The 26,071-nt window shown below is 40.3% G+C and overlaps 1 protein-coding gene across 3 annotated transcripts in view; it reads left to right on the top strand.

Annotated features, from left to right (window-relative positions):
- Positions 1–832: 832 nt before the first annotated feature.
- Positions 833–26,071, top strand: part of MGAT4A (alpha-1,3-mannosyl-glycoprotein 4-beta-N-acetylglucosaminyltransferase A) — a 77,264-nt gene continuing 52,025 nt past the window's right edge. Inside the window, exons 1-3 of one of the 3 annotated variants that reach the window (XM_054818031.1) lie at positions 870–972; positions 1,725–1,867; positions 5,024–5,338. In XM_054818031.1, coding sequence (XP_054674006.1) covers positions 5,245–5,338 — 94 coding nt within the window. In that variant the 5' untranslated portion in view covers positions 870–972; positions 1,725–1,867; positions 5,024–5,244. Of the gene's footprint in view, positions 973–1,724; positions 1,868–4,226; positions 4,308–5,023; positions 5,339–26,071 lie in introns of those variants that run through there. The other 2 variants (XM_054818012.1, XM_054818021.1) reach the window with 2 other exon arrangements.

The following is a 26,071-nucleotide window of genomic DNA, read 5'->3' as shown; positions in this document are numbered from 1 at the left end:
GCTGCGCAACGCAGCGGTAACGACCCTCTAGAGGAAAGCAAGCTCATTTTCACACCTCCAAAGCGGTGCCTGTTTCACAGCCTCCTGGGCAGCACACATGCCATTGCAAAATGAACGCCCTCCCCAGAGCCACGCTGGTGAACAGTACAAAGGACAGAGGGTTCATTTAACTGGCGTGAAGCAACAAGCCGCTCTTTAATTCAAACAGTTCTTCATACAAGCTCTAGGAGATGATTAGCACAGTAGGAACTCAACGGTAAAATTCATGACTGTGACTTCTTGTCACTTGTGAGCATCGTGCAGGGCACCAATACATATTAATTTCTTGGCATTGACAGGCAGTGAGAGAAATCTGCTGAGCTCAACTTCCTCCCAGGAGCACAGACGCACCCTCAGACAGCAGGCCAGGGACTCGATCCTGAAACGACTAGAGAGCCAAAAACACGATGGACCTCCTGCAGCTGACCACGGGGCAACAAATAACCAAGTGCTGTGGCAGCTAAACCTTTCTCGGGACTCTTTCAGAACAATTAACCCCAAAAAACACCGCCTAAAAGGGGGACACACTGCCGAAAGAGCACCACTAACACACCGCAGCTCCCACCGTAGCTACTGTAGAAGTCCTCGCGAGACACAGCTATTTATAGCCGCGGCCGAAGAGAGCGACAGGCCACCCAGCCAATGAACAGCGCTCTTCGACGCGGCGTCCATTGGCTGCCAGCGAGGCCGACGCCTGGCCGGTGGGTGGAGTTCCCGCGCCGGTGGGCGGGGCGGAGGTCCGTGCGATTCCATGGCGCTCGGGGCGGGGGGTGGTTGTGCGACTTGGTTGCGTCGCTGACGAGGGAAGGGCGGGGGGTGAGGCGGGCGGGCGGGCGACGGGAGTGAGAGCCCCGGCGCGAGCCGGCACAGTCGCTCTCCGCCGCGCCCGCCGCCCGCGCCCCGCGGCTCCCCCTGCCGGAGCGCAGCGCACAGGTGAGGATGGCAGCGGCGGTCAGCGGGTCCCGCTACCCCTGCGCGCCCCGGGCCCCTCCTGCCGCCTCCGGACCCGGCTTGGAGCCGGCAGTCGGGTGGCAGCAGCAGCTACAGCCGACTCGGCTTTTTGGGAGGTTAGGGCCGGACGTCCCTCCTCTCCGCACCCTCTGGAGTGGGTGGGCAGCGGAGGTGCTTCCCCTCCCAGGGCCACGGGTCTCTGCGGTGTCGCTGGAGAGAGGGCAGGCAGGAGGCTGGGGGCCGTCCTGCTCTCCCATCTGCCTGCATGCTCCCTTCTGCGCTCACATGCACCTGCGTGGTGGTGGTGGTGTGGGGAGCGCTTGCGGCTCCCTTCGCAGGACTTGCTGCCACCCCCACCCCCTTCGCCCCTGTGCTTAGGGGTGCCCGCGGGGCGTGTGGAGGGCGGCGCTGGGGTCCGGGGCAGAACGGCGCTGCTCCCCCTCCTTCTCGGGCTAGGACGCCCTGGGGACCGCTGCTGCCCCTTCTCTCTCTGTCCACCCTTCGTCCTCCCTGCGTGCCGGGAGCCCGAGGGGGGTTCGGTAGAGTTTGCAGTTTCCTGTCTCTCTGCCTTCCCCCCAAATCTCGCTTCGATGCACCGGGCGCCGTGCAGCTCCCCGGACCGGCGCTCTCCCTCCCCTCCGTCGCCGTCAGCTCTCGCCCTCTGCTGCCCGGCAGAGCTGGCGGCGGCCGGTGCCGATCTCCCCGCCTGATTTTTCGTTTCCCCGACTAAATAGCCACAATCGAGGCGGAGAGACGCCGGGGAAGGTCCCGACTAACTCAGGCCGGTTTCCACGGAGGCAGCGCGTCCCCGGATCCCCCTTCACCCCGGGCTTGAGGGGACCCGGCTGCGAAATGGCAGGGCGCCGGCGAGCCTGAGGTAACGGCAGTTAACGGCCGCCGGTGACGGCGCCCAGCCGCGCGCCGCGGGTTTGCTGAAGCGTTTCGATGGAAATAAGGTGGAAAAGCCCCTGTCTAGCAAATCTCCTCCACCTTTTCCTTCTTGTTGTCTTTTAATCGTGGACCGTTCTCCCATGCCTTAAAGAACAACCTTTTAAATGCAGCACCGTGCCGCGGTAGGTGCTTTTGCACCTCCCGGCAGGATGGGGTCTGGCCTCATCCTCCCAGAAGTCTGGCACTCTTCAGGCTTTGATCCTGCACCATCAACTATGTAAAGAGCCTTTGCAGGGGCATCGAAGTGTATCTGGTTTTATGGCTTGCAGTTGGAAATATGCATTGTATGTGTTTTGGGAGTGCCTGGATACATACAGAAACTTCTTGGTTTATTTAAGATGTGATTCAATAGAGTGCTGCTCAGCACTTGAGAGGTGCTAGGTACCCTTCAGTACCCATGGCCTTCAGCATCTAGCAGGGTCATTCCTGTAAGACTGAAGTGGGAAAGGTTCAGGTCATAACGACGCTGGAAAATTTCATAGGCTTCATCTGTCTAGTTATACCCTGTCATAATGTCTGCTCAAACTGGATTACCCCTTGGTTAAATTTGTTTAGTTTGTGTTGTAAAGTATTGAACAAACCTAAAGTAACCACCTGGGGGTTAAATAATTTATGTGGGTTTCTGCTGGTTTAACTATATGCATTTTTAAAAGCTGGAACGCTTCTGGTTCATGCATGGCCTTGATGTATGCAGTTTGATATAGTGAAATGCTTGAATAATCATCTAAGTACTGCTGAGCTGCTGGTGCCTATGCTATGAGGAGCGGGTACAACACCAGAAGAGAAGGAAAAAGCGGAACCAGCCAACACAAACCCATGATAATTATTAATCTGACACAATTTTGTGCATACTCACTGCTAATTGAATCGTGTTGGTACTTTTTTGTTTTCTGAATTCTCAGGCTGTATTTTTCTGTGGATTCAAATAGCACAGTGAGAAGCCCTGATCACTGCATCTTGATTTTATTGCAGCAAATGTAAAAATGATGCCCACATTTTCTGACAAGGCAGGTGGTTCACTTTCCTTGCATTATCAGATGATATTTTTACTCTCCTGGCTGCCCTTTCTTGTTTGCATGTCAGACCAGCTGTCTGTTGCCTCCACGGGGATAATCTGTCTAGCTTGCAGCCTGGTCCTTCATGCACACCTGAGCTGTTCCAGAGAGATCTGGCTGCTGCTAAAGTAATGGTAAAGGTAGATTACAGTTTAGGTATCCTTGCTTCAGAGCCACTTTAGCTGTGTTAAACTGCTAATGTCATTGACCTTATTGGTTTCCTAGTCACTTCTTCTGGTGGTCTGGGAATCACCTGAACTTCCTAAATTCATGTACACAGGACTTACAAAACCTTGGGGTTTTGGGATCTTTGCCTCCCCTTGCTGTTAAAGTTCACCCAGACTTTTATCTTCTCACCTAATTACTATTGCCTACACTTCTGGCTTTCATGATGTCCATCTCCTATTTAAAGTGCTGGCGCTGATGATATTTCCTGGCATGCTGTGTTAGCTTTCTATAGGTCTCTCAGTTGTCTTTATCTTTCATTGTCTTGAATTCAGGTTTCTTGTATCGTAAAGCCTTTCACAGTTCTTTCTATTACTGCTCATTATTTTGTTTCTCACTGAATTTTACCATCCAATTTGTCTGCTTCCTGTGTACTTGTATTTGTTCCCTTCCTCATAGGTATTATGTGATTTCTGAGTTAATGTTTAAAGACACAAACCTGTCTGTGCATAAAGTTCCTCAAAACAAAGCATGTTTCTAGCATTATATGTGAGGTAATCATAGTCTGAAGGTAAACAGTTTCTGTAACCTGGTTGTTGTTACCAAGATTTGAATGCAAGAGTGTGTGGTTCTGCAACTTTGTTGTTCTCTTCCGTTCACTTGTTAACCATGCCTGTTGGCAAGCTCTTCAATAAAAGGTAGTGTGTGCTGCAGTAACTGCTTGGGAAGAGGAGTTCAGATTTGACTGGAATCTCTTGGTACTGTAATAACAAAAAGTATTTTTCCTCCTGTTGTTCTAAATGCACGGAGGCAAGAGTGTGACAGAGATTGCTTCCAAGGAAAATTCAAAGCAAGTTATTTATTACTGGGTAGCATACTTGTATCAGATGTAGTTTATGCTGGGGGAAAAACTGGCAGTGCTTTAGAAGAATGTTGAATGTTAACGTTTGAGCTACTGTAAAGGATGATTTAGTGCTTTGAAAACACTTCTCCCCCCCCCCCATCTTTTAAAGTTGGTTAATTTATTTCCCCATTCTCTTTGTCTTGCTCAGTTAGGACAGTGTGGTTAGATGCTGGCTGTGTTTGGCCAGTTGAGGATTTTCTAATCCCAGGATATGGAACCTTCCTCTGGGATAATACTGAACTGTAGGTAATTTCTGTATTTTGTCCTTGTGTGCCTGTGTGGCAGAGATAGAGGAGTAATATGGTCATATCATGGCATTTTGTGGAGCTTTTGGGTTGTTGCCAGTTGGTATAGATTGAGCAGTCTCTGCATGTGACTGTAGTCTGTGCTTTAGCTGCCACTAAGCTGGGAAAAAAATGGTTGTGGATGGATCAAATACTCTTGCACTGAGCAGAGAAAGATGAATGATGTAGGTTTGTAAATGCTGTTTAAAGCTCTGGTCTCTCTGTTTGCTTGAGGCGGTTCTGCTGCTGCAGTTAGGTTAGACCTCACTGATTTCAGAGGGGTTTTGTCAAAGTGAGTACTTAAGAGTGGGGCCTTGGGTTGCTGGCTTCCTGAAAACAACTCTTCTATCAGTTCATCACTTGCCAGAGCGACATGTGATCTTGCCTTGAGTTTATGATAGAATTGTAATGTTGGTGATGTGTATGTTTGTCCTTTAATGATCAAATTCATGTGAAATACAGCTCTTCCAGATACAAGCATTCTTAACAGAAAAAGGACAAATTAATCTAACAAGTTCTATTCCCCAAGCTGAGACTGAGGCAGTGCAAGGGGGGATGTGTGTAAACCACAGTATTGAGTGTGTAGTAGTATTTCTTTACAGTATTTTGGTACGTGGGGGACTCTTGTAAATATTTTTGGCATAATCTGTTAACATTTTGTTTCCTTTAAACAGGACTAGAAGAATAAAGAGAAGTTTAATTTATGAGAACTGTAAGAAAGCTTACAACAGTTTGGAATGGATTGATTTATGATACCTCTGATATGTGAGAGCTACATTTCGTGTCGCTGTTGGCCAGCTGCTGCTGGTGGACTTAAGCTGACTTCATTGCAGCAAGCCCAACAGATACGTCTTCATTGCTAATAGAACATAAACAAGTGTGATGCTGAAATGAGATGAGGCTCCGAAATGGAACTGTGGCCACCGTGTTAGTTTTCATCACTACTTTCCTCAGTTTGTCCTGGTATACTGCATGGCAAAATGGGAAAGGTAAGTAAAAGGCTCCAAAACCAAATTGACCTTCACGTGTACGGCAGAGGCATTTGCACTGCTACTGTATGTTAGCAATCTGTAAATTGCTTGTTGACTAGCTGTGTTCCAGAATATATTGCCTTGGTGAGGAATACACACCTGCTAGTAGATTCAGGAGAATTAACGTAGAGTGATCCTGATTTAACAAGAAAAAAAAATGTAGCTGAAGGAAAAACAAGTGCTGCTGTTGGAGGAAGGGGTTGGTCTAGGCTGAATAGTTATGGTTTGGTTTTTTTCTTCCTGGTTTATAGTTGTTGGAAAAACATATAGTCTCTGGTTGTTTTTCCGTTGTGTGTTGGTTGCTTCCTGCCCCTCAGTGTAACATATGGCCAATGGATCCGGCTGGAGAATGTTATTTTTGGTGCTGCTTTCTGTCTTCCCTGATGATTCAGTGATGGCAGTGGCAAACTGCCAATCAACATTGTTGAAAGACTTTTCTTGTTGTCTTTGAATGAAATGTAAAATATTTCTTGTCAGAGTATGATATAAGAACTAAAGTAATATGAGCAAATTGACCAGGTAATGGGAAATGCATATATTATAATAACATGAGCAATGTCATGAAATAATCAAGTAACTCTTGTGTGTAATAGACTTTTACATTTTTATATGTCTTTGTTGATCTTATTAGACTCCATGAGAACCTTGGAAAATTCAGTTTTTGTGAGGGTCAGGATGAAAAATAGTAGACTATGTCCTTCAAAGATCAAGTAATTTTAAAGCATGTTTTCTGTCTTAAGTGAGATTGCTACATGGTTTGCTCTGACTGTTCTGCTGAGAATATTCAGTTGTGCCTCAGGTCCAATAGGAGGTTTTCCAGGAATACTATCTCTTGTAGCACAGCCAACTTGTAACCCTTATGTAAGCATAAAAGAAGCAGATGAGTGCTGTGGCATATTGAAATTCCCCCCCCCCCCCCCCGCCATTGGGCACTTGTAGGAGAAGCAGATGCTTTGTGGTGTGATCTCTGCTGTAGCAGTTGGTTGGTAGGCTAGCCTTCTGAACGTAAGCAGCAGGAAAAATGTCAGGTTCTCAAGGTTGTGGTAATATATACATTTTTTAATTGGACAACAAAAGTGTAGATGTGCCAAAGACTGACAAGAAAAGGATATTTGAATAGCACTGTAAGTTGTATTTTCTTCATTTTGGCTAATACCACGTTCTCCAGTTAGATTTTTACGTTAATGATTCATTTCTTGCTGAAGAACTTCACAAGAATTTTGCTTTCACTTCAGCAAGGATATATATGTATGAAATTCTTTCTCATGTTTTTTTTTCTTTCTTACTTGACATGTGATTTACAAGTCTTGTTCTCTTTTGACAAAGCATAACACAAAGAAAAGTCTCCATTAAAAGACATTAACAAAAATCTGCTATTTGGAGAGTACTCATATATATGACACTTAGCGACAATTTAAGTTTTTGTTGGTCAGACTGCTCTATTTTTTTATACTTTTTTCCCATCTGGATGCTTAAAATCAATACTTTCTTAATGTTGGTATAAAAGTTCTGCATTTATCTTCTTCCAAATCTTCCTGTTGAGCATTAAGATGGTAATTTGTTAAATAAAAATCAGTGTAACAAGACATCAGTAATGTGTTAATCATAAATCACGGTTATAAAACTACAGTCTAAATTTCTCTTAAAGCAACACCTTAAGAGTGAATTATATAGAGAATATTGCTTTTTAAATGTTATTTTACTTTTTAACTTGTATTTAGCATTTTATTAAATTACACAGGTTGTCTAAAATCAAAATGGATTTGAGTTCATTTAGTACCATGTTTTCAATCAGAGACACTTTTGCACCAATGAAAAAGGTTCAGAAACTGATGATGTATATTTAAGATTTTTTTTTTTCCTAGCTTGATATCACTTTATGTTTATTTAGTGAGCCTTGCAGGATGGTATCTTAATTCATCAATAACATTTTTATTACAAATTGAGTGGCTCAATTAGAAGCAAATATAGTGCTTGCTGTTCCCATTCACTGAAAGGCTATGGGGTTTCACATACTGTCATCATCATCTTTTGTTATTCGTTACATTTATATGGCATGCACTGGATTCCTGTAGGTATTTGTCAGTCTTTGGACAGCAAAGTGAGTCTATACTTGGAAGGAAAATACTATTTGCATTTTTAAAAGAAAAAACAAAACTCCAAATTGCTAGTTTCTCAGTGATAAAACAAATTTTGCTTTTTAAAAGCAGAAGCATAGTGCTTTGTTTCTAACAACCCTAATCCAGTCTTCAAGTGATTAATTTTAATTGAGGAACTAAGGTCTTGGATAATTGTCACTTAAAATGCAGAATCATTTGTAGAATAGCAATAAGACTGGAATGATGTGATATTTTTGTAGATCATGTCTTCCTCTAGTAAATATACCTAGTCCCAGTCTGTGCAGGATAGGATTTAGACACTTCAAAATGATACAGACTTTGGTACTAGTTTAATGTGCAAAAATCTGTTTCTGCAGAACAGTGATTTACAAACTTTAAGGATATGCTGAAAAGTTATCAGAAGTTGAAGTCTGTCTGAAGTGCCATCACTGGAAACAGCATGGCTTTAGCTTGCTCAGTGGTCGTCTTATGTAAATAACCTTTCATGGGGTAGATACTGCTATTTGGATGAAATGGCCAATTACATGGTTTTGCTTTTAAAGTTAACTGTGTTTGAAGAAGGTTGACTGAAATACCTCTGTTCATTGGAGAGAGCCTTCAAAATTAGGCCAAGATCTTTGTCGCTTTCTGGACCCCATGCAATGTCTAGAAGCAGTATAAGCCCTAAATACACCTTGGAAGGACCTCTCCTGGGAGACTGATGAACAAGAGTTTAAAGACTGCTTTCTAGGAGTTAAACAAGTGCTATGGTTAGCACAAATGAAGTAGAAATCAAATCTTACTAAAATGCTAATTATTTTGGTGCACAGAAGGAGGGCTTTTAAAGGATCTGCAGTCACTTCACATTGACATTTGGTCAATTCAGTGTAAGATGTCCTTGAATTCCTCCTAAGACTGAGCCCTTATGCAAGTGACAACTTTCTACTTAACACCTTCTTTTTTGACTGAAACATGCTTTCTGGTATCACTGACCTGCTCAGGGTCACAGGTCTTCACCACCTCATTTGTAAGCTACTGAAATGCAGTGGAGTTTTTTTATCCTAAAGGCACTGCTTTTAGGAAGATCTAACCAGTACAAAACAGTACTGTGTACCTATTACACCAGTCACAAAAATTACATCAAAGCTATTGTGCGTTATGTAAAGAGTGTGGTCTTGATGCTTTGATCTTTAATGTGACTAGTGGTCTGAGTACCTAATGTTCCAGGAAGACCATTATGCTCCATAATGATCGAGAACTCTTTCTTGGGTCAACAAGCTTCCTGACGGCTTGTCACCACCAGGGAAATTGGGAAGGAAGGTAAATAACATTACTGAATTAGGGCAGGTGTGGTAGGATGAAATTCCTCAGCAAACTGAACCTTATCACTTGCTTCCTATGTTAAAGTCCTACTCTGATCCTGCTGCCTTTGATTAAAAAAAACAGCAGTTTTTTGTTTAAAGTATGCGTGGTTTGTTCTTGGTGATAGACAGTAGTTGGCTGTGTCTTGCGTCACTTTTAGAAGGCATTTGGCAACTTGAAGTGGTGAGGACATGTATGGAATATGTATTGTGAAAATCTGATGCAACTTAACCCTTCAGGATTGTCTAAACTGTGTAATTTTCAGAGCAATCTGAAATCAGTAGTGCATGTCATCTTTTTCTCATGTAAAACATTTCTTTAATGATGAAGAATTAGTTCAAAAACCTTCTGGTTTTCAGCTTCTCCAAGGAGGATGATGTAACTGTAGGATCTCTTCACTGTATGAGGATGGCTTATTTTGGTATGCTGATTTAAATTCACATGGGAAGACCTCCAAGAGGACTTTTGAGATATTTAACTAGCTTGCTAGTTTGCTGAATATTCACTTAAGTAATGATGGTTGGAGCTACTGTTTTATTTTAAGCATGACGTTTTCTCTCATTTGGAGAGAAAATGGCCTGGGCTGTATAATAAAACTGTTGTCATCTTTCTCCTCTGGCTGTTTTAATAAAATTAGAATTACCACACTGTTTCTCAGCCACAATAATCATAAATGCTTTAAAATATCTAAACTTAACAACAAGCATAAGAAAACCTAACTGAGACTAAACTAAAAAGCCTCAGCAAATGGTGGAAAATTTTGGAGTAAGAACCAGGAATATTAATTCCTGGAGTATTAATTCCTGGAGGGAGAAGAGTCCTACAGAACCATGGAGAGGACAGGAGAGAGAGAGAGAGAGAGAGAGAGATATACACACACACACACACTCTCTCTCTCTCTCTCTAATTTTTATTTGTTTTATTTTTATTTGTTTTATTTTTTCCTTTGGCAGTGGTTATGCAAATATTCTCTTTAAAAATAGATCAGAAATCTGAGAGATACATGTTAGTATTTTGCAACCATAACCTACCTTAGTTTATGCTTTGATCTGAAGAGAAGCTGTTATTTGAGTAAATGCTGATTACAGTCTTCTGGCTGCATGCTCTCATTTTCAGAGTTATGTGCTGATTTCCCACTGACATGAATTAAGACTGACCAACCAAAAAAGTTAAACGAACTACAAACTGGGAAGAGTGGATGCAGGAGAAGGGAAAGGACGAGATGGGATGCTAGAGTAGAAAGTGCATATAACAAATTATTCCAGTCAGCTTGTTTGGGGGAAAAGAGAGTTTGGGGTTTTTTTTTTTTTCTTTTCTGTTAAATAGAAAGGAAGTGTTTAGTTTCCTTTGGAAATTCTGTGGCAGATCTTCCAGGAGCTGAAATTAAAGGAAATACGAGTTTCCTTTTTTTCTTTTTAACACCAGCACATGAACATTACTCCAGTCTTTAGCTAAAATATACTTCAAGCTTGGTTTCCAAAACTGACAAATTGGCATGCAGCTTATTGAAATTCAACCCTATTTTTAATATCATTAAGGCCAATCAGGAATGTGGGATTGGAATTGTTACTGAGAGTCCTGTGCAGGTAGTGAATGCACTGTCCTAGGTGAATCGAGCAGAAGTAGTATATATCCCAGGTGGGCAGTGTTTAGATCTGCAGTATCTTTGTGTCCATCTTGTGGTGCTGCAGCAGAACAACTCTGACATCAGTGATTTTGGTGAGCTGCAGTGGAAAGAATCACAACCAAAGGGGCTTTTGCAGTACTGCCCTGTCCTTTTGCTTTTTTTTTGGTAACCTGCTAGCTAGGTTAGCCTGACAGTTTATGGGATTCTGAAACTTGGTTGCTACCAGAGCATTTAATGTGACTAGACTCAGCCAACATCTTGAGGCACTGTTCTTGATTGTGGGCCAGTCCTCAGAGTTGGGAAAAGGCAATACTTTTGCTCTGTGTGGCTTCTCTTAATACTTCTTCAGCCTGAGTCTTCTATGCTTGCGTGACTCCAAAACGCTGGTTGCTGCTCCCATGCAGAGACTATCATATGAGTGATTTCGCTAACCCAGGAAAGTAAGTTGCACCTGACACAGCGGCTTGTACCCTACTGTTGAGAGATGTATCTACTAAGAAACCTTTGCAATGGATTGTAAACCAGCATGCATTTATCTTCTTGCTAGCAACTGTCTTCCTAGAGTAGTCACAATAGATAGATGGTCACATTTTTAACAGTGAGTGGGAGGGGCTTCACAATGATCTGTCCTGGTTTTGGTGGTGGTTGATATTTTCCTTAGTGAATCAGGGTGATGAGAGAGAGATATTTCTTACTAAATTTCAAACAGCACCATGCTGGGAGGAGCAAGGAAGGTTGGCAGAGCGTTTCAAGTTTAAAATAAGTTATGCACATTGGAGACCGAGTCACGAAGGGGGTTGAATGGAAGGTTGAAGGTAGGTGATAGTGCCCCAGACAAAACATGGGGTGTAGTAAAGCAGAAGAAAATCAAATGTATGCATAAAGAATGGCGAAGAAATTTGCTGTTAGGATTCTAGTTAAGAATGGCAGTTTACTGCAAATTGCATTCTAAATGCGAGTCATCACATTATTGCAGAAAACAAAAGAAACTGAGCAGAAAAGGGGTGTTAAGGAAGTGAAGAAGTATGAAGTTTACTACTCCAGCAAGACACAGAACATCTTCTTTCTGCTCTACTTGTCATTCTGTCCACTTCTGGATGGTGTATTGCAAAGAAAATACGTTCTTTAGATGGGGTTTAAAGGAGCAATGAGTGATCAAAGATCTAGAAAATCTAAACTGTAAGGGGAGGGACAGTGTCCTGACATTCCTTAGCTTAAAGTAAATGTGTGAGAAGCGAGACAGGAAAATAATTCTCTATTTATTTTTTTTAATTTATTTTTTTTCAAGAACTTTTAAAATAAGGCATAATCTGTAGTTTGTGGCTATAGTGAATAACAGGATATAAGGGAGTGAAATTGAAAGGGAGAGCAAGGTCAGGTAGTGGAAAAAGTTTTTGTAATGGTAAGTACAGTTACATACTTGAGTAGATTGTTGGGAGGGGTGAAGAATTTCCATGAACAAGTTAAACCAGTGATGGCAAGTCAGATATCAACACCATATTTGGTACCGGTAGAGATTTGGGCTAGCACAAAAAGAGTGAGTTACACTGGTTTTTAAAGTCAATATGACTCTCCCAAAATAAATCTCAGGTAGGGAAGACCTACAGCTGGCAGGAATGATTTAACTTTAAGTTAGCTATCTTGCTGAAATTAGTTTTGAGCAAGGAGTTGAACTAGATGACTCCTAGAAGTCCCTTCTAACCTAAGTTACACTAGGTATTCTTGACCTTTGCAAAGTTTTCCTCTTCTTGTGCCAAGACCGACATGCCAGTGCATTTCATTACTAAATAATATTGATATTTGTGTGAGATATGTGAGAGTTGCCCTTTATTGTAAAATTTGATCCCTTAAAATATATAAAATGCTTGCTTGAATTTTAGCAGATTCACTTAACCTTTTACTGTTAATCTTCACAGCCTTTTATTGCTAGGAACCATTAAAATATTGTGTTAGAAAAATTTCAAAAAGTGACATTTTTATTTTCAAGTGAGATTGATTTCCCCCCCTGCCCCACCTCACCCCCACTGTTTAGAGTAGTATCTTATTCAGTAACCTTATTCCTGCTGTGTAATCATGACTGTATTTGCTGCCTGGGTAACAAAAAAGCTTTTTCAATTGTTGATACAATCTTTAGGATTATAATCCTATAAATTGTTTCTTTTTAGGATGAGACATCGGTAAGTCTATAATATAGTTTTGTTTCTAATGCACGATGTTTTCTTTTCCTGAACATGGCAGAAAGTGAATAAAAAGTGGTTTCCTTGCTTACAGTGTAAGGCTTTATTCCAGCTAGTCTCTGCCTAAAAAGCAATTACTCTAGGCAGTCTTTTAGAGCTGTTCTTCCAGCTGCTTTTCTGGTTGTCTCCTTGGCTTTTACACAACTTTCTGTCTATTCTTGTGGATGCTTCCCACAGACGTGCCACCCATCTATCTAACAGTAAAGAACAGAAACCCTATTTTTGCTTGCAGCAGTATATAATTTTACTATCTTACGTTCAAAAATAATTTAAAAGTTTCCTATGCTTATCATGAGTAAATGTTGCTATTGTAGTCCACAGACACATCCTAGTCTTACATATCAACACCTTGAACGTGTAAGTTTCTTCGGACAGTTAAGAGATGGGGCTGAACTAAATATTTTTTTTTCTTTCCATTACAAATCACTAGTAAAGTAGTTCTGCAAATAAAGAGCCCTCACACTTAGTTGCACAGCCCCTGGAGACAAACTGTAGACGTACTGTTGGAGAGAGGTTTGAATAAAACAAATGTGATGGGATCACATTTGACTTATAAGGTTGTTGCTAATTTGCAGTGATGTGGGAGCATGGTGAAGCTTTGATCCTGAGTTTGCAAGGAGGATAACTTAGAAAGAATATGTTCTCAGAAACAGAGCTTGTTCAACACAGTTGTCAAGGCACAAAGAAACAAGGAGCATTGGCAACATCAACACCCTAGCACTTGTGGAAAAAATAATCAAACTTCTGCAATGGTTGAATTTTGTGCCCAAGCTAATAAGAACTTCTAGAAGTTTCAGCTCTTAAAATAGCGTTGTTAATTGTGAGGTGGTAGCACTCTTCTGACCAGTTTTCTTTTGATGGATGAATTTTCTTCTAATGTATTAAAATATTAAACATTTGGCTGTGGATCCAGCATTACTAATCTCACTTTAATTTAGGAAGCTGGGTTTTCTTGCTGTAGTTCCTGACTTGTATGTGTATGCTTCATTTGTTTCTGAGGGGAGTGAAAGGAACAGTTTAAAGCAGGAACATCTTGATTAACTTGTACAGAAACTCACAGTTATTGACAATTCTGTAGTAGAAACAAATCATGCTAAAGTTTTCAGAAGCTTTCAGGTTGTGAGAACTGAGTGGTTGCTTTTTCTTTCTGTGTCATGGTTCTACTTTCCTGTGCACGTTGTTTCCTTGCTGCGTTAGTCTGTAGCTGAGTTCATCTGTCTGAGAATATACAGCATCTTAACTCCCAAAATCAAAGCCCTGAATGTTCAGCAGTGTGTGAGCATATAATATGATGATTCTTGGAGAAAGTTTGGGATACATAGACCTGGGTTTTCCTAGACATGACTTCTTTTTCTTCATGGAAATCTTGCCTGGGCAGAAATCCTTCAGATGCAGAGCCTGTTAGCCCTGGATGGGTGGATGCTGCTGCATAGGCATCCTGTTGCTGACCAGAAATCCCAATTGTGTACATAGAGATTGTTTAAGTATGCACAGTAGGTGAAACCTTTGGGAAGTTTTATGTAACTGCATATTTGTGATAAGTAGTTGCTGAGCAATTGCACAATAGTCCACATGCTTTGGGTTGCCTGAGAGGGAGCAACCACTCAGCTACTGCCCAGTTGGTTGGCGCGTGTGCTGTGAGTCACATTCTGGAGGATGTATAGAGGTGCATGTATTGTAGAGTTTGTTTGCATGGAAGCATCAAGTTTAAACATTTTCTTTTTGCACAAATGTATCTTTTGATCAGGGAGGTGCCAGGTAGAAATAAGGCAGACCTTTCTCAAACTCCCATGTGTAGACACATGATAGTAGAGTAACTGTTTTCTCCTCTGATGTAAATGGGACACCCGTTCATAGGTAGAGATGACCTTTTTTAGGTCAGGGCTTATTCTCCCTTGTTTCTTCTCCTCCACACTCCTTTACTGAGAAGACAGTAGTATACAATAAATGTGCAATTTTACAGTATACAGAGACACTGAAAAAGAGACTAATGTTTTTCCCTATATTTGTAATATATTGCTTTAATTCTAACTACCTTAGTTGGATAAAGTCTTTAACTTGGAATGAACAGAAGACTTTTCCTTCTCTTGTATTTTGGGGATCCAGAGATGAGTTGCATTGGGTTTTGTGGTATTTTAGCTATGTGTAGATTGCAGTGATCAAAGATTTGAATTGGGTGAAGTCGAGAGTTTGTCCTCATGCAGGAAAAAGAATTATGCGAAGACATTCACAATATGTTCATATATTCAGTACCAATGACTTTAAGTTGTTCTCCAGTGCAGTCATAACGATAAAGTAATGACTCAGATAATGAATGTAGAATGGCTGTGGTTAACTTTTTGAGAAAAGTTGAAATGTCACTGCACCTTCTTTTGCCTTAAGAAATGTTGCTGTATCCTCTTTTTTCCCCCATCACTCCGTAATATTTTTTTAGTCTGTCCTCCTTGCTTGGTTCAAATTTGGTGTTGTCAGTAACACTGTATTCCTCTAAGTTTGCAGGAAGCAGGGTGTTAGGACCAGGAGAGAGCCTCTACTTGGCCCCACGGAGGGAAGGGCTGGAGCTGAGCAAGTGTGTTGGGCTTTGCTAGCTAGGCAGCCACTGCTCGCTTTCCCACTGACCACACAACGGGTGCAGAGCTCTGCTGCAGCACTGCTGTTCTTTTGCTAGTGGTTAAAGGCAGATGTGTTTCACGTGTGGGAAGACATACATGGGGGACAACATGAGGAGCTGTGTGCCGAGGGCCAAACCCTGGTTCTGCTGGCTGGGGTTATAGTGGCAGAGGAATGGAGGCTCCTGGGGTGTGGATGGGAGTCTTGGGGAATAGCTGAGGCCACTGGGATAAAAGTCCCTGTAAGTGAGAAGGGGTGGAAACAGCAGTAGGAGAACAAATCTGTGAAACTTGTGTGGATGCAGTATCTATGTTCGGGTTTGGGTGTTCCCTCCCCACCTGACAATTTTGGCTCTTGCTAGGCACACAAAATTACCAGAGTGCCAGGTGAGAGCTGTTTTATTTAAAACTCAAGCAGACATTTACACATAAATTGTATGTATTAGTTTTTGATTGTTCATGATACTGCTGGTTTAATCCTACTTCCGAGTTTAGGACAAACTGCTTGTGATTGTGTTTGCAGGTGTTATTTTTGTACTTGGTCCCCTTTTGAATTAGTGGAGAATAGCCTTCTGGCTCTGGCAAGAATCTCTGCTTAAGCTGTTTGCTTTTATCCGCATCTGGTCTTGTGGTGCCTCTTTCTTTCTGTTTGTACGTGTTTACTGTCATCATTAAATGTGTCATAGCAGAAAAAGGCATTCATGGCTACTTTGCTATGTTGTTTACTTTGCTATGTTTTTTATTGAGATGTCATAGATGAATTTTTCAAATGGAAATTAAATGTAGGAGGCTGATTGTTAAGCTAAAGGGGATGTTGCCATTTGTGGTATTTCAGTGAAATGTCGAGTTGGTGGCTGACTCTACCATTCAGTCTCAAAAAAGGCTTAATAGCAGATTGATTTATATACTGCAATAATGGCATACAAGTAATAGGACACTTGTAGAAACTTCTGTGGCTGTATTGATTTGCATCTTTCAAAAGTAAAAACAGAATTTTATATACAATTTTTGTAATGCAAAAAGTTTTTTAAACCAATCTTTAGCAAAACCAAAGTCTTTCCTGTCAGGGAAAATCAAAATATACTTTATTTCAATTCATCTTTATTAAGATGTGGTTTATAGCCACATGATACTTCTTGGATCTCTTCTTCTGTGGGAATAATTCCTGCACTATGCTACTTCTTCCAAAAACTCTTTGCTTCCTTGTTACAGTGAGGATCGATATGAAAGTTATAATTCTACTCAGAAACCCTAATCCATTTGAAATACAAATGGAACCACATTTCCCTGTGGCATTGTTGCATCACAAACTAATGTTCAATTATATTGATAGTATAGTGGGAAAATAATTAAAATATGTGATTAACACAGTGATTTGGGAAAGTTAAACAAAAATATTAATTTTCTGCACTGAGTATTTTGGAGACTCTACTTCTCACCAAAAAAATTTAAAAATTCCAGCTGCTTATACCATGTGATGTATTCCAATGGCCTTAGTCAAGTCTACCTAGAAACCAAGTATTGCCTTCTCTAACCTTGTGACAAAAATGTTTGCTGCTTCTAGACTATTCTTCTCCTGTTTACAGATTCATTTGCCATGATTGAAATTCTGATCTGTTAAAGTATTTGTTCTAGCATTTGTGTATGACACAGACATGTCCATTCATTGTGTTCCCCCTCCTCTCCCTTTGTAACCTTTTACTCATTTTCTTTTTATTCCTATGAAAGTTGTCTGTGAAATTATGACAAAGCATACATGATTGTCGTGGTTTAGGCCCAGCCGGTAGCTGGGTGCCACGCGGCCGCTCACTCACCCCTCCCCCAGCGGGATGGGAGAGGAGAAGTCTAACAAAAGGCTTGGGTCGAGATAAGGACAGGGGGAGATCACTCACTAATTACCGTCAGGAGCAAAACAGACTGAATGTAGAGAGGAGATTCATCTAATTTATTACTAGGCAAAACAGAGTAGAGCAATGAGAAAATACAATCAAGTCTTAAAACACCTCCCCCCACCCCTCCCATCTTCTCGGGCTCAACTTCACTCCCGGCTTCAACCTCCTCCCCCTCAGCGGCACAAGGGGGGCAGGGAATGGGGGTTGCGGTCAGTTCAGCACACATTGTCTCTGCCGCTTCTTTGTCCTCAGGGGGAGGACTCCTCTCAACATTCCCCTGCTCCAACATGGAGTCTCTCCCACGGGCTACAGTCCTTCACGAACTGCTCCAGCGTAGTCTCTCCCACAGGGTGCAGACCTTCAGGAGCAGACTGCTCCAGCGTGGGGTCTCTCCCACAGGGTGCAGACCTTCAGGAGCAGACTGCTCCAGCGTGGGGTCCCTCCCACAGGGTCACAAGTCCTGCCAGCAAACCTGCCCTGGCGTGGGCTCCCCTCTTCGCGGGTCTACCGGTCCGGCCCGGACTTGCTCCAGCGTGGGCTTCCCACGGGCCACAGCCTCCTTCAGGTGCCTCCACCTGCTCCAGCGTGGGGTCCTCCACGGGCTGCAGGTAGAATCTCTACACCCCCTCATCCTTCCTCCATGGGCTGCAGGGGGACAGCCTGCCTCACCATGCTTTTCACCACGGGCTGCAGGGGGATCTTTGCTCTGGTGTCTGGAGCACCTCCTCCCCCTCCTTCCTCACTGACCTTAGTGTCTGCAGAGTTTCTTACATCTTCTCGCTCCTCTCTCTGGTTGCAAAAAACTTACTTTAACTCCTTTGTTTTCCTTCTTAAATATGTTATCACAGAGGCGCTGATTGGCTTGGCCTTGGCCAGGGGCGGATCCATCTTGGAGCCGGCTGGCATTGGCTCCATCAGACACAGGGGAAGCTTCTAGCAGCTTCTCACAGAAGCCACCCCTGTAGCCCCTCCCGCTACCAAAACCTTGCCACACAAAACCCAACACAATGATACATAGAGACCATGTTAGAGTTGAGATTAAACTAGTTTCAGGTGTCCAGCTAGGGTTGAATTTTGAATTGGTATAATGCCATAGTTATAGGGGTGAGATACACCAGTGCTCACGATTGCGTATTGATTAGTGTGGTGGTCATCTCTAAACCATATGCGATTCTGTGGGTTTTTTTCAGACGCAGACCTATCTGTGTGTCTTATAATGGTTCTCCTACTAGAATTTAAGTCTGTCATCAATATTCTCTGAATTATGGTTATTATTTAAGACTTTTGGGTGCTTCCAGAATGAAAAGTACTAAACCTGCATCTTATTCTCAAATTTTAACCAAGAATATTTATTTTATCCTTTGAATCAGGAGATCCCTCAACACCAGGCACTATGGGAGGCGCTAGCTGGCTTTGGTTCCAGCTACATAGTTAACGTTGTGTTATGTTAGCAACACTGTTTTTACTGGTGTAACAAGAGCAGAAGAAGGGGAAAAACCAAATTGATTTCAGATCAGTTAGTTGGGTTTTTTTTAATTTTCTTATGTGTAGTATACATTATGAATACAAGCAATAATGTGTGTAACCTTTGACTAAAACTTTATCTCTCTAACCTTAAACTACAGCCATAGCTGTAATTGTTAAAGCAGGAAGTTGATGTGGGGGCATCAGATATATAAAAGATTTTTTAAAAATGTAGAATACAGGTTCAGTTGATGACTGGCTATTTGCAAGATGTGAGTGACAGGATTAGAGGAAGCTTGAATGATGACTAAATTGATTTGGAAAATTGGTTTACTGTTTGTGCACCCTAGTTGGGTAATAAACATTTTCAATAAAAATGTTTTTACTGTGAGCTTTTATGGAAACTTGCTTTCTCTTTCAAATCCCTTTTTCAGTTTTAACTTACTAAGTCAATAACAAACAGAATCAAAGACTATACTTTCATGAATTCTGTTAGGGCAGAGAACACTTATTTTGTAAATTGAATTAGAAATTCAGTAGCTTATAAAAAGGTGGTATGCAGAGAAATATTTTTCATTAAACTAATAAAAAATCCCTTCAGGAATTTGAGACCACTAGATAGCATGGATATTTTGATTTGATATCTTAATATAGGTATATGTGCTTGTTTGTAGAATGTAGCTGAAAATACTGTCTGATTGAGATCTGAGGAGAAACATGAGATCTCACAGATGACTTGCAGTCAAACTGACTGTAAGGGGTTGAATTACCTAAAGGGTAATTACATTTGTTTACACTGTCAGCAAATCTGGAAGTATTTCAGGTGAAGGGGTTGTCTCTTGTTCTCTTTTAACAGATGTGAAAGAATTGTGTTTTACCAGGGTTAGATTTTGGTATTATTTTTAATGCTGAAATTACAATACCACACAGAGATGCTGATTGTTACATTATAAAGCCACACTCTGCTAGGATCAGCATAAGCGGTTATGGATTCTTTCATATGTCTTGTTAGAAGTGAGCATAATTAGCTATTATGTAGTTTTAAGAAGATATCCTTGTTTATTGGTAGCAATAAAGTGTATTATATACACACACATAAACGAAATGATGGAAACAAACATAATAAATGGATGCAACATGTATGCTCAATGCACGCATTTCTGCAGAAAAGTACAATAGATTGTTTTATTTTAATATGTTAAAAAAAATGCAGTGGGAATGCTTGCTTTCAGCTAACGTCCTTTAGTCCTTTGGTGTTGCCAAGAATGCAGGCTAGATATCAACCTATCCTGTATCTTAAAATGTGTTTCAGTGCTATGGTTGTAATGCTTACCTAAATTGGAGCTTCACGCTTGCTTGAGCAGTAGATCTTCTGCATAAGATTTTAGTCGTTGTTGTAGTGTGGTTTTTTAATTGGCGGTTAGTTTTTAAAAAATAATAATGACATAATGATCTTTGTAAAAGCTGTTACTGCAAATTGTGTTCCTGTTTTTGAGGTACTGTGATGTTATTGATGACCATTTCCTAGTTTCTTTTACACCATATGCTTTTTGATATTTCTTGTCTTGCACCAGACTCAAAGTGGAAGGTTTTGATAAAGGTTGTTTGAAGGTAATTTTTTCTGACACTATAAAGAGTTAATGTCCAAATTACATGAATTCCATGGATTGCGTACTCAGCTGGGCTCTCTTATTAATTTCTTAAACTGAACTCTTTGTGCTATGTACATGTACAACAGAAGTTGCAATAATTTTCTTTGTACAGCTTTGCTTTTTGGGAATAGAATCTATGAAGCTCTTATTTATTCCCTAGTGTTTCTATTCAGGGCTAGAGATGTGTTAAATGCTGATTGCTTATTGTGGAACTGATTTAGCATATGATTTCAGTGACCTTTTTATATCACTTTCCCTTTAAAGAAGAAATGCTAGCAGAGTTGACAGTGCTTCTTAGTACTGGGAATAAAATAAAAACCAAAGAGCTGGAACCTAAAAAGCCCTGAGGATTATATTCATCCATAGTGTCCTGGGCGGTGTTGTTTACTAGGCGAAGAAGTGTGAATGCTAGTTAACAGTCAGACCAGGATGAAGAAATTACAAATGTGAGATTTTTTCCATCACTGTATCTTGCCATTCTTTGTTTTTTAAAAAAAGACCTTCAGCTTAAATGCTGCCAATAACTCTTCTCAAACAAATCATGTGTTTAATTACCCTTATTGTCTGAAGCCAATGCACAGACAGAACACCATATGCTTCTGTTGACTTGATCTCCTTAGTCGTGGGTGTCTGGATTTTCTGATATACTATTCTTTTTATTCCTTGTGTCCAAAGGAACATTCAGACCCTCTGTCAGCCTTCATCAGTGGAGATCTGAGAGTCATGTCATAATAGGTTTTACAACCATATAGAAAATTTTCTAAATTGTGACCTTTCTGTATTGAACAGTTCGTATACAGAGGCAAAGGTGAGCAATTGTATCGGGAGACATTTAAAACTGTTCCTGGATGCTCTATCCAGCTATTAAAATACCCTTTAAGTAAATCATTCATCAGTTGTCACAATTCTAGTTTGTTTCTGATTACTTATGGTTGTTTTTCCTCTAGGAAAATGTTTTATTCTGTAGCTTTTTAGAAAAAAACCCCCCAAAACCAACCAAACAAAACCCCAAACCTGCCTGATGTACTACTTCATGCTTCCATCTTGATTGCTAAGCTGCAGCATTTTTAGTGTATTTATATTAAAGCTATAAAAAATGTGTTTGTGGGGAGGAGCAGGTTCTCAGTCTAATCTGTTTTGTACTCCCATTTTTCTGCTTTGTTTATATATGTGGAATCTGAGAAAGCAGAGTTTTTTACTTTTTCAAAAGAATGGTTACGAGTAAATAGATTCTGAAATTTACATTTCAAAATAGGAAGGCTTTACCAGTTGATATTACAAAGGATCATATTCAGATTGCTTTAAAAATTTTAGTGAAAACAACTTCAGCTCCTGCTGCAAAGGAATGTTTAAACAAAAGTATCTGGACTGAGATTGGATCAGGCCCTGAAAGTTTCAAAGCAAACACCTCAGACTTGTGCTAGTGCATTAGAATTGGAGAGAACAAAAAACATTATTTGTTTATACAGGTCCTTGAAGTGCAAAATGGGAAAAAGTTGCAATGAAAAATTAAGTAAGTGTAATTCTTGGGTTATTTTTTAAAAAATAAAGTTAGGAAAACTTGCAGAACCTCCACTCAAAAATAAGCTATTCTTCACAGTGAAAGCTACTTGAATAAGCATTTTTTAAAAAAACTTCTAGTCCTAATAAGTACATTTCTGTGTGGAAAACAAGGACAATAAACAGTAATTCTACTGGATTGTTTTAGTAGATTGAAATACTGGATTGCTGAAATGACCTGTCAATTTGAGTAACAAGATTAGGGATGAAAGAATGACTTATCCACTTCTTTTTCTACATCTTGATACCTTTTTTTTGTTTATTTGTTTCATGAATCAGAAAATGTTTTGTCATGATTAGTGGGATGTATTTTTGTATGCATTTTTTAATGTAGATATCTACCTTACTTTACTGTCTTTATTCCACAGAATAATATAAAACAATCATATTAATCTCTTTGAAATAATAAAATAGCTTTATGAATAGGCATAGCTACAAACTCTGTAACTAAAAACGTCCACAGGATCAAGTGCTCAAAGAGGACTGATAAAATTTGACCTTGAGCAGTTTTCTTAAGAGCTTTTATTTATAGCATGTCTGTTGTTAGCATTTACAGTATACTGCTTTATTCTGTATTTGCATGGTTGATTACTTTTCTGCTTCAGATTTTATAACTCATTATAACTTGCTTATAAAAGGTTTTAATTTTACTTAAGAGCAAGGAAGCTAATTAGCTTATGGGGAGTAGTCATCCATGGTAATATATTGTAACATTTCAAGGACACCATCTATCAGCTTTTAGGCAGTTTTGAGACACAACCAGAATCTGATTTGTAAGCATGCTTGAGATTTAAATTTGGGGGGCAAATTGTGTTAAGCCCTTCTTTACTCTTCACTGTTTGACATTGCTGGTTATAAATATGATTTGTGCCTATGTACAGGTTTTGACACATGATAATTACCTCAGCTTGTTACAAAGTTTTGTTGTTTTTATAAGCCTGAATGTCACAAGCTGGAGCATCTTTAATATCTCTTGTGTGGACAGAGCTTTTTGGCCATGCTTGTGCGATTGCTTTGACAATTCCTGTGCTCGCCTCTCCTCAGTCAGATATTTGACAATGTGATGCTTGATTTGTGCTTCATGAATGTCTTCTGATCTCTGGAGTCACTTTCAAAGGGCAATGGAAGCAATGTTTGTATTTCCTCAGTAAATGCCACTATGAGTTTCTTGCCCGTGCATCTTTATGTGGATGCTGGATGATTGTACAGTGCAGTAAGAGCAGGATTTTGTATCACAGTATTGGGTAATTGTATTTACAGTTATGTTTTGCCAAACCCACACAAAATAGGAAATCTAGCCTTTGTAAAAAAAAAAAAAAAAAAAAAAAGTGTCAGTTTTAAGATGAAATTGAAAATTATTTAAGTGCTAGTGTAGTAAGAATTTCTTTTGATTTACTGGAGGAATTCAGGTTTTTTTTTTTTTGACTGACAATGGAAATCATTTAGTTTGCCCTATAGCGTAACAGGCTTTTAATTTAAAAGAATGTCTGTTCGTGAGGGACAAAGATGACTATTTGATCAGGTAATACTGCAAATGTGATAGCTTGTAAGTACTTAAGTATTATTGATGAAGCATGGTCTAAAAAATATCTGTCGCATACATCTCTGTGGGAGTAATGTGCAGGTCACTGCAGATACTGTCATAACTTACCAGATTCTGATGTACTTGATACCATGATTTCATGGATCATATAAAGCATTTGAACTGATTTTAGGGGAAGTGCAGAACTTACTTTTTCCTGCCTTATGTAGCTGAAAACAAGAAGCATTCCTGTAAAAGCTATGCTAGATTCAATTGGCTGGCAGGTTGACAAATCCCTTATTCATTGAAGAGTAACCTGCTCTTGCTACACCCACTGACTATCTAAAACTCAGTGTGGCAGCTCTCTGTCCATTCAGACCTCTATTTTGTGTCAACCTATAAATTGATCAATAACCTTGATGCAACTGTAACAAATACATGAAGCTTGTTACTGTTTCTGACCTATGGCATGATGATAAGGACTGTGGGCCTTTTTTAATGGCAGTAAATGAGTTGTGGAATAACAAATCACAAAAGTACCTGAATTAGCACTTACTACAGTGTATTCTCACAGATTCAGACATTTATTTAATGACATTTTAATAACTCTTCAACAGAGTATACAAAAAAATTAGACATTTGCTGTGGAACCTTTAACTTATAGAACGATTTGCTTCAACTGAAGCTTTTTTTTCTTTGTTTTGAGAAGGTGCGGGCTGTGTTGGTTTTGAGTGAGGGTCTAAGGAGAGGGAACACTGGGGTTGGAAGAAGAAAACTGAAAGAGTTGCTACTAAGGTGGGCCATAAACTTGACTATTACATTGGTGAATTTAGTACTGTTACCAATGAGACGCTGTTGATTTGAATAATTATTTGAATATCCCCCTCTTGGATAGAAGAAGGCTCCTGCCACATCAGATATCTGTTCCTGCTCTTACCCTTTTTACTAATTGAATATTTGTGTGCAATACTTTGTTGCCAACCAGAGCCATTTGTCTGTGTGTCAGATGGCAGCCAATTCTTCCTGTTCCTATTTAATGAACGAATGGGGTGAGAGGTTTCAAAAAAAACCTCGGGTAAGAGCAGGAAATATAAATCAGGCCTACAATGTGGTAAAACTAAGCCCTCTGTACTTGTCTTGCTGTCTTTTATGAGTGCCAAGTCTGTGTCTGGTTACCTTTTTCTCTGTGTGGCGGATCCATCACTTCGGGTATTTAGCTGATTTGAGGTTTGAAGGAAGACTCAACTGCCTGCTGTTGATATGGAAAGGTCATAAAGCTTTTTCTGATCTTGTTGTCTGATGCATCTGCCTTTGGAGACAGCCAGCCATAGCACCATAGAGTTCTTGAGTAAATTATAGCCTGCTTTTTTTTTTCTTTTTTAATACAGTCAGCTTAGTTCAGTATGTTCTATTTACAGTTGTGGAAATGGCCTGTGATTTAACATATTTGTGAACCTGCTTGATTGATAAGAAAAATAACAGTTTGCAGAGCTTTCATACTGCTTTTTATGTTGTAGATGGTGCTTCTTTTAGCAGACAAAAAAAAAGACTTTTCTTGAGGAAGAATGGCAATACTAACTGAGAATTGCTGAAACATTTTTGGGGTTTGTAAGGGTCTTCATGCAATTCAATTTTCTTCTACTACCCCTAAAAAGGGGGGGGGGCGGGCATATTATACAACAGCCACAGATCTTTTTTTTTTTCTTGTAGAGAGTGGCAGGGGTTTCAGTGCAGTCACAGGCTATCATAGTATGGCTGTTGGAGGCTACATGGAATTAGAAACTTTGCAGATTGCCAAAAATGCAAATTTCTCTTTTTAGATGGTTTCTTGCCCTTTTTCTTTGTCCACTATTTAGCCCATTTCTTGAGAGAGGACTCTCTAGAGGGCCACAGAATATCTCTGATTCTGTAGTGCCTGTACCTCTCTTCCCTGATGCGACATTAAGAAAGATGGATGTGTATGCATATCATCTAAATATGTGCTCCTCTGTGTTCCTTTTCTGCTGTTGCCTAAGATATGTAAATAAAATCTTCTGATTTCTTCAAATAGTCAGAGGCAGCAGAATTTTGCTGATTCTGCAGATGTCTGTACTCCACTTAATTTAAAAGTGCACCCAAAGTAGTTTCCTCACATAGTTTTCATATTAGAATAGAATAGACTGCTTCAGTTGGAAGGGACCTACGACAATCTCTAGTCCAACTGTCTGACCACTTCAGGGCTGACCAAAAGTTAAAGCATGTTATTAAGGGCATTGTCCAAATACCTCTTAAATGCTGATGAGCTTGGGGCATCAAAAAATTTCACTTTGCTAAAAAGTAACATGAACAAAAAACTAAGAGCCGTTGATGATTTTTTAATGGCACTGAAGCTGAGTAGCCATAGAATTGCTCTGGTTGTGTTTCCAGGGTATTTTTGGCATTTTGTTGTTCAGTATGTGTTTCACTTGGAATTATGATACAGCGAGCATTCTGCCAATGCAGGTAATTTACCTACAATTCAGACTACTACTGCTATTTTAGTTGAGCTGAGATAATCTGCAAAATGCTTTTGTAAATTCCAACTACAGCATATTTTCTTGTTCCTTTGCTTTGATCCCCCTTTTTTTTTATCCCAAGGGAAAGCTCTTTGCTCTTAAAAAATCATGGGTTGAAGTACATAAACAGATT

The sequence above is a fragment of the Grus americana genome, chromosome 1 (genome assembly GCF_028858705.1).
Source record: "Grus americana isolate bGruAme1 chromosome 1, bGruAme1.mat, whole genome shotgun sequence".
NCBI classification, from domain to species: Eukaryota; Metazoa; Chordata; class Aves; order Gruiformes; family Gruidae; genus Grus; species Grus americana.
This window is presented reverse-complemented; position numbering and strand designations above follow the sequence as displayed.